The sequence below is a fragment of the Periplaneta americana genome, chromosome 11, assembly GCF_040183065.1.
Source record: "Periplaneta americana isolate PAMFEO1 chromosome 11, P.americana_PAMFEO1_priV1, whole genome shotgun sequence".
NCBI classification, from domain to species: Eukaryota; Metazoa; Arthropoda; class Insecta; order Blattodea; family Blattidae; genus Periplaneta; species Periplaneta americana.
The window spans coordinates 34,402,043-34,416,134 of record NC_091127.1 but is presented as its reverse complement, the minus strand read 5'-3'; the positions used below and the strand labels follow the sequence as shown (position 1 = coordinate 34,416,134).

General features: G+C 32.5%; 1 protein-coding gene across 5 annotated transcripts in view; it reads right to left on the bottom strand.

Annotated features, from left to right (window-relative positions):
- LOC138708920 (early estrogen-induced gene 1 protein) overlaps positions 1 to 14,092 on the bottom strand; it is a 333,706-nt gene that overhangs the window by 17,287 nt on the left and 302,327 nt on the right. For 4 of the 5 annotated variants that reach the window (XM_069839263.1, XM_069839266.1, XM_069839267.1 and 1 more), the window contains one exon: positions 13,210 to 13,350. The exons of the other annotated variant lie outside the window; for it this stretch is intronic. In XM_069839263.1, coding sequence (XP_069695364.1) covers positions 13,210 to 13,350 — 141 coding nt within the window. The remainder of the gene's footprint in view (positions 1 to 13,209; positions 13,351 to 14,092) is intronic. 5 annotated transcript variants of the gene reach the window in all.

The window sequence follows — 14,092 nt, the reverse complement described above, 5'->3', positions numbered from 1 at the left end:
AAGTGCTCTACAAATTGCTTCTTACACAACGATTCAGAATTTTAATATTATGAAGTTTTATATAAAAACAAAGAGAGAACAGTTATAATCGCCCCATTAAAAGGCAAGACACAACAGAACTCAAAGACAGAATAACAAAAACGACCAAACAAGTGTTCCTTTATAAAAGTTTTTATATTGGTGTTATACTATAAGTTTTATATCGCATTTTAAAAATTGATTGATATTAAGCATTACTAGTATTACTATTAGCACTAATTACTAGTAGATACACAAGTACAAGTGACATCCATAAATGTATCACACACTTAATCACGAAAAGAAGTTCACAGAACACACACACCAATGGCTAGGTTTTCAATCATTTTACAAATGTTAATTGTTAATTTTAATTACAATGCATCTGAAGATGATACAAAAAATGGTATCGAAAACGTTCATGTAAAAATCTTATTCATGTAAATGACTATTATAGTAGATAAGCATTGGCGGCTTAATAAAAGTGTTACACATTAAATTATAGCAGCTTATCAGTAACAAAACAAAAATGAAACTGAATCATAATATTTAACTACACATTATGACACTTTCTAAATAGTAATATATTCTACAGGGTTTATCACGTACGATGCAATCACCTGCCCACATCTCTCACGGCAAATCTACCACATACGCCTAGCACAGTTGCTGCCTCGTGGTTCAGCTTGTCTCCTCTGAGTTGTGTGTAAACTGAGAAACAATGTGACTAGATTAAGGTTGCCTTCATTTACAGAAGGTGCTCAAAATGACGTCCCTCTGCTACTAGAGAAGCCTGGAGCCTTTCGAACACGTTATTAAATACCTGACATGCCGAAATTGTTGAAATCACAATCACTTTAGTCCCCTACTTTTTCTAGTGTTTATAAATGATCTTGCCCCCCTAATAAAAGATGTAGGTCATCCCATATTATTTGCAGATGACACAAGTATAGTAGTTACAGCCAATAACTCCAACACATTCTAATCTTCAACAGAGGAAATTCTCTTCAAAATATCTGACTGGTTCTCAGTCAATAAATTGGTATTAAATTGTAACAAAACTAACATAATTCAATTTAAATCCTGTCCAAATTCAACGTCGCAAATTTCTAGCGCAAAAATTAATAATAGATCCCTATTAGAAACAACAATAACCAAATTTCTTGGCTTAAAAATCGATAATGTGTTGAACTGGAAAAATCATATTAAAGAAATTACCCCCAAACTAAATTCAGCTTGTTTTGCTATTAGATCTATGCAAAACATAGTAAATATCAATACCTTAAAAACAATATACTTTGCATACTTCCACTTGGTAATGAGTTTTGGAATAATATTCTGGGGAAATTCAACAGATAGTAACAATATATTTCTATTACAAAGAAGAGTAATTAGAATAATAGTAGGTGCCAAATCTAGGGAATTGTGTAGGACTATTTTCAAAAAACTACAAATAATGCCCATGGCTTGTCAGTATATCTTTTCATTAATAATCTTCCTCGTATGTAATCGTGAAAACTTTGTAACTAATTCAACAGTTCATAGCATAAATATACGTCAAAGAAATTACTTTCATACTCCATTGGCAAGTCTATCATGCTATCAAAAAGGAGTGCGTTATATGGCAGTAAAAATTTTTAATAGCCTCCCTATCGATATAAAAAATGAAACTCAAAACATAAAATTATTTAGGGCCAAATTAAAGAAGTACCTAATTTCTCACGCCTTCTATTCTGTAGGTGAATTCATGATATTCAATAACACTTCATGAAATTGATACTAAAACTTTGTGTTGTACTAGTAGACTATATTGTAAATCTCTTCTGTATATATTTCATCTAGACTGTGACTATAAATTAAGATGTTATAATAGTATTAAGTTTTTTGACTTGTTCCATATTCTAGCTGTAAGCAATGTATGAATACCATGGAATGTTAATAAATACAATACAATACAATACTGAAATGTTAAAAGAGGTAACGATTTTTTCGGACCTCTTTCTAGGTCGCTCCTATCTCGTCTAATTTTTCCTCAGTTACAACACTTAGTTTTTTAGTTTTCTTTATAGTTAACATGGATCCAGTCTCTTTAAATATTTCTAGTAATATGCATAGCGTCGATTTATTGGGAACATGTATGCCAGGAAATTTTTGTATAAAAGAGGACATTCTGCATATGACTGTTCTTGCATAGCTTAACACAATAAACACTTGTTGCTCCCTGGTGTATAACACAGTTAACGAAACTACACACAATAAGAATGAACTAACGTGTACTCAATCACACAGCAAACGAAACTGAACGAGACTGAGTAATACGCACTGTTTACAGCTAAGGTGCCTGCAAGACTAATCTTGTTACAAGAAATGGGGAAGGTCGCCTGCTGCACAATCGGTGAGTGCTGCCTTTCTGCCAAGATAATGGTTCCGAGCAACGCCCATCGGAGACCTCGAGTTGTGTCATACATGAGAAACCCATTGGTACTACTTTTAACAGCTATGTCTACTTAAACATAGGCCTACAACATTTTACAGGTGTAGTGTAAATGTTTTCATCCATTAAACTTTTGGTTTAAAGATCTCTTTAAAAAGACACAATATTATTCTTAATACAAAATATATTTCAAATGGAAGATGTCTGGGATGAGCAACTTCTAGCTCTGTTCCTTCTGAAAATTATCTAACAAAACATTCCTTATCGTGGCATGACGGCACCATAATTTGTACTTATATACTCATATATTAATTATTAATCAATCGTGTTGTATGTGTGTGATGGAGAGAGTGTGCGTAAGTGAGAGGTAATGAAAATGTGTGCATGAGAGGGAGTGAGAATGTATGATTGAAAGTGAAAGTATAAACGAGAGAGATATAATATTACACTCCGTGTATGTGTGTGTGTGTGTGTGTGTGTGTGTGTGTGTGTGCGCGCGCGTGCGTGTGAAAAAAGAGAAAGTGAGTGAGAGAGAAAGTATTTGTAAAGATGATTTAGAATGTATGTACTCATAATTTCTTTTTGTGTGCGTTTGCATGCGTGTGTGTGTGTGTGTGTGTGTGTGTGTGTGTGTGTGTGTGTGTGTGTGTGTGTGTGCGCGCGCGCATGCGCATGCAGGTCTGAAAGAGTGGGGAAGGAGAGCATGTTCAAGTGTGTATGTGTGTGATTCGTCTCCAACTTTACTGGACCAATATCACTAGTGCTTGCTTCTTTGCTACAAGTGTCACTAACATGAATAATTGTTGCTTCCATCAACAATCATCCATGGAAGGATAACAATAGCAACAGACTTAGAACTTCGGCCAACTATTTAATCTTATGGATGTTAGCGAATATAGAAATTATGAGATTAGGGCACGAAGAATCGGAAATAATTTAAGAAAACCTACTCCAATACACACTTTTTTAACAAATGATTACCTTGGAAATGGCAGACTTTGAACAAAGGGTGATATAGTTTATACATCTCATTGACGATGTGCCATATTAAATTTTATTTATAGATTTAAGGGGAGGCAGAGGTGAAATTTTCGAACAAAACTGAAGAAAAAATGAAAATTTGGTTTTTTCCATTTTTATTATCTTTATTTTCATATTCCGATGTTACTTTTTGATTTTGTGCCCTTAAAAGTATGAAATTAAAACCAAGATAACTGTATTACTATATTATTCCCATAATAAACTAATACTTATCATTATTTATATACCTTCTCTGAACATATAAATAAAAAGAAATATTGAAAATTTCTTACAATATGGTGCATGGAGCATTTTATATGAAACGATATAAAGTTTTATAAAATTATTAATATTTACACAACTATTGTACTTAGAAAGTTGAAACTTGGTATGTCCATTACTAATAACATACTTAGTATATCAGTTTCAAACAAATCGGATAAATTTTGTGGATTTTGAAATATTCACCTCTGCCTCCCCTTAAAAGTTAAATTTTTTAATAGTATTATTCGTTAAGCTTATGTTATTTTTTGACGAGATAAAGAATCTTTATTGAAGGTACAAACAGGGAAAAATATAACATTTATGTGCAACAGAAAATGCAAGAAGTTTCCACTAGATGCTATACATGACAAAGTGTATGTGTGCTGCCATGTAACAAGTGTTACATAACCTGTTTGCAAGAATCAAATATACAACAAAAATATTACACAATAAAAAAATCATATTCCTAATGGTAAAAAATTATTCAATATAAAACAATAGTACAAAGATGTATTCAGGAAAACACCAGGATTTTGTGAAACAAAAGTATAGGACAAGTCCATATCATACAGGGAGAGAATTGTGAAAAACAGACGAAAGCATAGGCCAAATCCATCTCATATGAGAGGAGTAAAGACGCAGTTGGATTAAAAAATCCCCTGTAATTTTTTTAATACATCATATGCCTAACTATACGGAAATCCAAATCACTACCTCATAAAGAAGTTGGCTGCAACTTAGTATCCTGGCTGCAATTTAGTAACCGTAGAACACTTCATTCGCTCTCTCTTCTGTTTCGAGTTCTCCACACTTCTACTCCAAATTATCTTCGTTCCTGGTTTAACTACTTATCCTCCAACCACAATCTAAACACCAGGTCACAGGAGAGCCAAATCCTAGCAATTCCTGCCTATAGAACATCCCACTATTCATCCTCTTTTGTTGTCTCAGTCCCCCGTGAATGGAATTCTCTACCTCAGAAGATAAGGGGCTGCCAGACAATAACCACTTTCAAGAAAAGGCTAAACAATTTCTTACGGGCGCAGTCAAATTGAAGTTATAATTGTGATCGAGTTTAACAATTGAATTTAATTTAGGTATGACTATCATTACTATTACTATTATTATTATTATTATTATTATTATTATTATTATTATTACATAATTATTTAATTGGTGTTGTGAAGATGAAAAGAACTGTCATTGTATTATATTAATTATGTATTATATTGTCTTGTATTGTAGTACTGTATTGCTTTGTATTGTATTGTATTAATTATGTTATATTCGTAGCATTGTAGTACTTTTCTATCATACTGGTTGAGTGGAAGAGAAGGCCGAATGGCCTTAACTCTGCCAGTTAAAATAAATTATTATTATTATTATTATTATAATTAGTATTAGTATTATTATTAGCTTAAATGTTTTTAACATTAATAAAAAAGGTAGAAAAACTGATATTTCATTTTCCTACCACTGACCTCAAGTAATTTTATTTCAGGAGCACCAAATTTTCAAAGACAGTTTAGATATACCTACAGTAGCACCCTGATCATCCGTCAGCCTATTAACCAATCGGCAGATTGTACTGCAGAACAGAATATGAAGTTCTATACATTGTTACTACGTATTTTTTCTACAGAGGGTTATTACAAACCTTTACCATTGCACAGTATGTAGTAAGAATGCTGCTGTTGCCACCAATAGACATAGTTATTATGCTTGTAAAATAGTCACAACTATAGTTTGACAACTTCAAGTGAAACCCCGTAAAACACGCCAACTTCTGAAATCTCTTTCTTTCTTCTCTCTCCCTCGCTCCTCGTCATTCAGTCACCAATCACCACGTAAATATCTGAAAGGGTGTGTGTGGGCATCACGACCAATAGAAGAACCACTCTCCAGTATTACCACAATAATGGATTCTTCATTTTTGCCTTGACTGTCGGCTAGGAAGGTTCCATTATGCAGGCAACTAGTCAACCTTTTAATTCTTTTGTTAGCAGGTTTGACAAACTGTGAGTGGACCTGCAAGTACATAGCGCATAGTGCTCTCTCCCTTCCCTCCCGTGCTTTCTCACTTGCTCCTCCCCAAGACAGCCAGTGCTCACGTAGTAACTCGGTCAGGGTTTCAGTTCGATTTGTCAATCTATACGTGCTTTCAAAGAAATGACCCCAAGAACTTCAGTGCACCATTCAGTCCTTATCCTTATTGTTCGAGTGACCATACTGATTAACTTCTATGCAGAATATCTTCCACGGGTGTCAAAAGAAAACGTGCAAATAATTGAGAGGTCTCGAAAATGAGAAACTGTGGCTCATGTCACATCACAATAAGAGATTGGCTTTGCAACTGTGCGTAATTTAATGAAAAAACAAGGGTAATGTGTATAAAGTACGAGTTTGTAAATCTACAACAAGACAACCACACTAAATTAGTGAACTTCTGATTCAATATCGTGCATGTTAAACACAAGACCATGGAAAAAATTACGAAACTCTAGGCCTAAATATTATGCACTTAATTTATGAAAATCTTTTATGATGGATTATCCGATTTTATTATTAACCATTCAGTTCATCCCCTTCATTACCACGGATAATAGATGTTCTACAGTAATCCAGTCCATTATATGAGAGATAAATAACATTTTTAAGGTATGTACATACGTGTCAAAACATTTATATATAATACAATTCAAATTTACAAATTTCAGATCTACAGTTGAACTTCACAAATAGACACACCAATGGTACGTGTGCAAGACGAGGTACGAACTCTGTCTTTCTACGGAGTACTGCGGACATTGGTAAACATAAGGGCTGTACAATGTTTTTTATGGCGTGCAGACCAAAACATAAATAATTAACGTACATACTTTTAAATAATATATTGTAGTATATGCAAAATATATAACAAAACAACTTCGTGATTAAGTATAATTTACGTGATACATTTGAAACATAAAACAAACTTCTAGAGGAAAAACTCTCTAAATATATCTACATACAGGGCTTTCATTTCAAAACATCCCACTCTAAGCAACTAGTTATTTAAATTGAATTCAATTTAAACAAAAAAAAAAAAAAAAAAAAAAAACAAGTAAATTTAGATATTGAAGGGGAAGTCTTAAACCAGGCATAATTGCATTTTAGATTTCACCTCCCACCCCAGCCACCCTCACTTTGAAATTTCAAACGACACCCCTCTATTTTTATACTTAAATACGAAAGAGCATTCAATTGTTTATACACCTCATTAATTTGTTTTCGCATATTTTCTATCGTCGCCTGGCAATCTGGATTATTGTTATTGTTGGTTAGAGCTGAAGAGAATAAAGCTACAAAAACTTATTGAGCATTTCATGTAATAGTTGTGTTTGTGTATTAAATTATTTTAAAATGGTGTATACCCTTCAAGAGAGAACATAAATCATACTTATTGATTAAATTGAGGAAATTACACAAAATAAGCTGTGTTTTCATCCTATAATTAACTTATAATAACAAAACTTCTTGTAATCACTGCAGAATGCATCGTATTTAGATGAATAATTTTGTTTTATGCCATGCACTGTTCTCACCGAAATGTCAAATTCTTGAGCAATGGCTCTGGTTCATTCACATTTTTTAAACCGTTCCAATATTTGTAACTTCTGCTTCAACATAAGTACACATTTTTTGCTCCCTGCCTTGCTGCCAACGTGTACGAGTATCTGCACACTACTGCACTGGTTCAACTGGTTAGCCCTGTGCAGTGCGAGACAGGGTGCATTGACTTACCTTGTATCGTGACCTATACGAGAGTGAGTGTCTATTTGTGGAGTTCCACTGTACTACAATAGAATACGAAAGATATAATAACATAGTATTTCTCAAATTCCGTTACTATAGGTATATACATGAAATGGGGCAATTAACAGTGTTGTGAATAAAATATTTCGTAACATGAAATCTATTATCTAGTTTTCAATAAGATGCAGAACATTTTTCCATCATGTGTCAGATCATGACAAACCACCACTCCATTATCAGAAAAAAAAGTTTGTTTGAAGTAATATAATTCTGAAAAGGTGAATAAAATTATTGTTCAGAAGTTGCATAAAATATATATGGAGTTCCAAAAGCATTACTGACAAAATAAAGTGTCTGTACAACCTGTCTTTGAATATGTACATGCAGTTGTGACAAAATTCTTTCAAATGCACAGTTACAAGGAATGAGATCTGACCCCTCCTATATACTATTATATATACAAAACGTGCATCCATGCAGATATCGTCAACCTTTTTATGAATATTCTATCCAGAAATATAAAGCACCTGATCAAATGAAACCTATTTGTTTCACCTTGCATTTCAACCATTATTGTCTGGAAGATATTTATTAAGTACAAACCCTAACAACTAGTGTGAAAGATAGCAGATAAGATAAAAAGTTCGTCCAAAATAGAAGAAACAAGTGATGTATTCAGTTTTTCTGCACAATAGATTGATAACTTAGGGAAATTCATACGAGAAATCATCCTTAAATTCCATGCAGCGAACAAGAACAAAAGACAGGGAAAACTAATGACAGATATTACTTCCTTTCATGTTAATGCAAAAATGCATACTGCAGTATACAGAAGACTCTGCAGTAAATGTACTGAGAAGATTTACAACATACACCGTGCAAGTTACTGCCACTGTGCAACAGTCATGTGTTTGGACCTTTCAGATTCGTTATAAAGACAAAAAGCTTATAACATTTATGAGCATGTTATTCAATAGACTATCAAAAGACAATTCTTGAGAACTGTATAAGAAAATGAGTCACACATGGAGATCACTGCTTGTATGCAAAAATTTCTTCTAACATGAATATTTTACATTTGGATCTACAGATAATACATTGATATACTACACATACACAGTAGTAATGTTATTCAGTGGATTTGTATAATCAATATATCATACTTCAGAAGAAAACTCTGAATGAATGAATGAATGAATTTTATTTTTATTTTAGTAGATTCTTTTACGACGCTTTATCAACATCTTAGGTTATTTAGCATCTGAATGAGATGAAGGTGATAATGCTGGTGAAATGAGTCTGGGGTCCAACACCGAAAGTTACCCAGCATTTGCTCATATTGGGTTGAGGGAAAACCCCGGAAAAAACCTCAACCAGGTAACTTGCCCCGACCGGGAATCGAACCCGGGCCACCTGGTTTTGCGGCTAGACACACTAACCGTTACTTCACAGGTGTGGACGAATGAATGAATGAATGAATTAATGAATGAATGAATGAATGGAGTAAATTTATTAAAGTTGTATCTAACAAAAATAAAATCATGTATCAGTAACCAATAGTTCTGTTGACGGTCATTACATAAATATGACATATGATAATAATAGTCTCTATTATATTATACTATCAAAGATGCTGATCAAGATCTTAATACTTTATATTGCTACAGAAACGTTTATAACTTGTTTATATATATGAAAAGTCTTCATCTGATCATGCTTCACATTTGTACCTCTATCCTAAATCAACAGTAAAGTTATTCAATGGATTTGTATAATTAATAAATCATACTTCAGCAGAAAACTATGAATGAATGAGTAGTACAACTTATTAAGAAAGCTGTATCTAAAAAAAAAAAAAAAATACAAATTAAATAACGTAACAATATTTATGTTTTTTTTTAGTAGGTTATTTTACGACGCTTTATCAACATCTAGGTTATTTAGCATCTGAATGAGATGAAGGTGATAATGCCAGCGAAATGAGTCCGGGGTCCAACACCGAAAGTTACCCAGCATTTGCTCATATTGGGTTGAGGGAAAACCCCGGAAAAAAATCTCCAAATATTTATGTTAAAGGCCATCTCAGAAACATGTATATTTGAGATATCTGATAATAATAGTTTCTATTCTTATTTTATGCCATCAAAGATACAGAACAACATCTTAATACAGTAAAACCTCGTTAATCTGGACTAAATGGGGGATAAGTTGACCGATTTAACAAAAGTCCAGATAAACTGAAATAACCTAAAAGAACAGTAGAAAGTGCATTAAAACTCCGTTTATAGCAACAAAATACGTTTATTATGATGTATTTAAAGGGCATAGGCCTAAATACACTACACAGTACAGTAAAATGTACAGTAATATACTTTAAACCTTTGTTTGTGTAACTGATAATAATATTTGTTTGTATAGTTTAATTACTTTAATGCAAAAACTTCATAGATATTCTTTATTTTTAATACTGTACGTGTAATATTGTACTTATTGTAATTCCATAGTTCTAATGTATAAAAGTAAGTCTTAAAATAAGGTTCTTTAATTTTTCCAGACTCTCTCTCTCTCTCTCTCTCTTTTTTTTTTTTTTTTTTTTTTTTTTTTTTTTTTTTTTTGCATATCTGGATTAAGCGAAGTCCAGATTAACGAGGTTTTATTAACTCTCTTGCTCTCCAATATAGGAGAGTGATGCAGCAAAAAATATGGTGCCTACATTAAAACGGTTATATTTTATGTTACGGCGAATTATTTGAATGTAAGTTTGTGGATGTTAGTCTCATTACCATTCATAATCTCGGAAACGCTTCCATATTTTGTCATCACATTGGACTGCTCATATTTTCCAAATAAATTAGTTCATAATTAATATATTCAATACAAGCAAAACTGTTCATTAATTTAAAAGAAAATTTTATACAATCAGGCAAAGAGTATAAAAAAAAAATGTTTGGTACTGGTATCAGATGTACTGAACACAGAATTGCCAGAAATATACAAAAAATATTTTTGGTAAAATCATCATAATTTTTTTAACTTTATGTCAATGAAAGAGAAATTAGAGACCTTTTATTGAGAGATCAAACCTCGTGTTAGGTTTGGAAGAAACGAAATTCTGTACAAAAGCAGTAAAATACAGAAACATATACATAAATTTACCACGTATTCAAATTTTCCAATTGACCACATATTGTTTACAAAGAAACTCTGACAGAACCTTCTTGGATAATATATGTTGGACGCTACAGTTTCAATGTCAAAATACTGCGTAATTGTGCTCTGTGATCTGCGATAATGTTCAATTGAATAAGTCCTCTGCAGTCCACTCATACTGAACTCTCCAGAACGTCACAATAGAGCAGGTTAAACTTCAACAAGCCTAAATGAAATCTAAAAATGTGAAACATTTACAAAAATCATGATTCAAGATATTCGTGAAACAGGATTTCTACAACATTAACGCATTAAAAATATTCCTAATGGAAGAGAAGTGGAAAATATATATTCCCTTTCCATTTAACTAGCATGCTACATGCACATATTACATTTTATAGGTTTACTTTGTATGGCTAAGCTATGCAGATTAAAGGACTTATGTAAGGTTTATTTAACACAATTGTATCTCACTTACAGTGTTTTTTAGAGTAATGTATAGTTCTTATACTTTGGATATGTAAGGGAAAACATATATTAAATAAATTTAAAATGTTCTTCTATATAAGGAGACTAGCTACCAACATTCTATTTGCTTCTATTGCAAAGCAGGGCAAGAGCATAATCAAAGACTATGGAAACAGGTAGGCCTACCAGTAACTAATCATTATAAAACTTATTTCTTTAGTTAATATTTTCCAACGAAAACATAACATTTATTGGTATTTCGTGCAGCACAAAGAAGCATTCTGTTCAGTCTAATTATAATTTATCATATGACAAATCAATTCCGCACAGAAAGATAACAATGTAACAGCTAGGGTAGGGTGACCAGACATCCCGTTTTTAACGCCAAATGTCCAGTTCTTTTTTAAATGGCGTCCCATTTCCCTAAATTATAATTGAAATTTTTCTTTTTCTTTCAATTTATTTAATAATCACGTGAAACACTGATTAATTCTATATTGCTTCCATCAGATGTCACCATAATGAATTAAATAAAGGCCATGTTAATCACAAAATGTCATTTCAAAAATGTATCTTGCATGGACTTCTATAGTTTCCTGAAGGAAAGGCCAACACTTCTAGAGCAAATTCACTCATCAAAGAAATATGATGCTGACTGTACAGTTCATCTTCATGGAGAATGTTGAAATAGTTAAAAGGTAATATGAGGCAAAAAAAAAAAATTGTTATGAAACAATTTCAGAATACAGTGACATGGATATAATGTAAGATAAAATTAACCTGAAGTATTTTTAAACAAATAAGTTAACCTAATTAATTCAGACTAGTTTCAATATAAAAATATGGTTAACAATGACTTAAGCCAAGTATCCATGCTATTCTATCATGTATAATTATTAGGCCTATAGCCTAGTTATTGTGAACAGTGTAGTATTTATCACTTTAAAATAAATAAAACTGGACCTTATTGCTCACTGACATTGTATAAACACAAGTAATAATAACGAATGTTTAGATAAAATGTTGATTCATGTCAACTTTAACAAGTGTCCCGTTTTTTTTATTTTGGGAATCTGATCACCCTAAGCTACGGTCAATGTTCTGGATCTATAATAATAAGTCACAGGCTAAATGTACCTCATAGAATTGTAATTAATAATTATAACTACTATGTTTAGCTAACAATGACAATTTCAATTGTCCAGATAACCTCAAAATTAACAGATTCTTTGTCATAGAGAACGAAAATAATGAAGCAAAATTTATTTTCCTTGTAGTCTTTTCTTTTCCTTAACATTATGCTTTATCAAATCATAATCTCACAAACGATTGTAAAGAGTAAGATGAAACAAAAACTGATCGATTTTAATGTTCAATTTGCCAGCCTCCTTATAATATGTTACGGTACATTATAAATTGTGTGCATTATGAATTGTGAATATCATGCATTCTTTCTTCCTTAATTTTAAGTAGTCATACAAGACAACATAAATTACACTTACAAAATTCCTATAAATATACATTTTTTATTTACAGTTCAAATATCATGCTTTTCTAGTATGAATAAGTGAATGGAATTTTGTTAGAACCTTGTTTTTTAAGCGAATGAACCTATCTAACCTTTAATAAAATAATTACATTTATCCAATAAAAATTACATTTAAATCTTTCGCGTGAACAGATGTACAACACTTTGTGCAGCAGTGATTTTGAGCACAACATTTTAACATATGCATACATGCTACAAATATTGTAACAAAATGCATTTAACATTAAGGTACAGATAGTTGGAACACATACAGACATGACATATTTCCCAAGTTGTCAATGCAAAAATTAGCAGAAGATTTCTTTTATTTCACGTCGCCTATGCTGAAACTAAAACAGTCGCAAAAGAACAACATAAATAAAAACGTAGCCCAGAAACAAAAACGCAATAACAGGAAGAACATAAATATACAGATGCTGAGCAAAATAATTTGTATGCAGCAGGCAGTCAATATTATTACAAAACACCAACTGCAAAGCCACAAACACAGGCAGGAGACATAAACACTAACACTGTGCTGCTTCTCCGGTGCATGACTGCTGCAGTCAGGGTCAAGCAGTCACTCTCCTCTGGCTGGTCATCAGGGCTGATTGCCACAGTTGGCAGTTTCGAGTTGCTTTCAAACAACTTCCGATGTTGTGACATCATACTCCTGCAAGTTAACCACTAGTATTCAACTCCTAATGACACCAGCGCTAGAGTATAGCGCTGTAAGGGGATTTGGGTTCCAACCAAGTAATATATGAATATGCTGGATAGCATGTGGGAACAAAACAATGGGCTTTCGTGCGTATTCTGGATGTGCTTACAGTGCATGGCTGTTTATTCTACCTTAGATTCGTGAAAACACAACCTTAACCTGGACATAATTTTATAACTTGCCATGCATACAATAATTTTATTAAATGCTACTACAATTCCTACAACAATGGAAATTCTTAAGACACATTTATTGTTATACATATGGTTTCGATCAATGAAAACTCAAACTTAAGGTTCTTTTCAACCACACGGTTATACTTCGCCTATTCACAGTACTACAACATATTTCTATACCAAATGTTAAATTACTTGCACAGAATTTTTATGTCAATATAGCTTTCAAATAAAACTTTTGTTTTGTTTGTCGTGCATATTATTGTTTTATCCAGCGCTTTTTTTCAGCCTGAACAAATCCGGAACGTGTTCCGGTAAACTTTTTGCCATTACAAATTCCAATAAGATATATTTTATAAGCGGAATTGAAAATTAAAATTGCTGCCACTGCCGAGTCCAAGAATTTACATTTTCTCCATTATTATCGTTGGTGCAAAAGTAACTCATGCAATCTAGTGCTGCCATCTTCCATTAGTGATCCTGAAACTATAGCTCGAAATCGCAAAATTTCCATTATG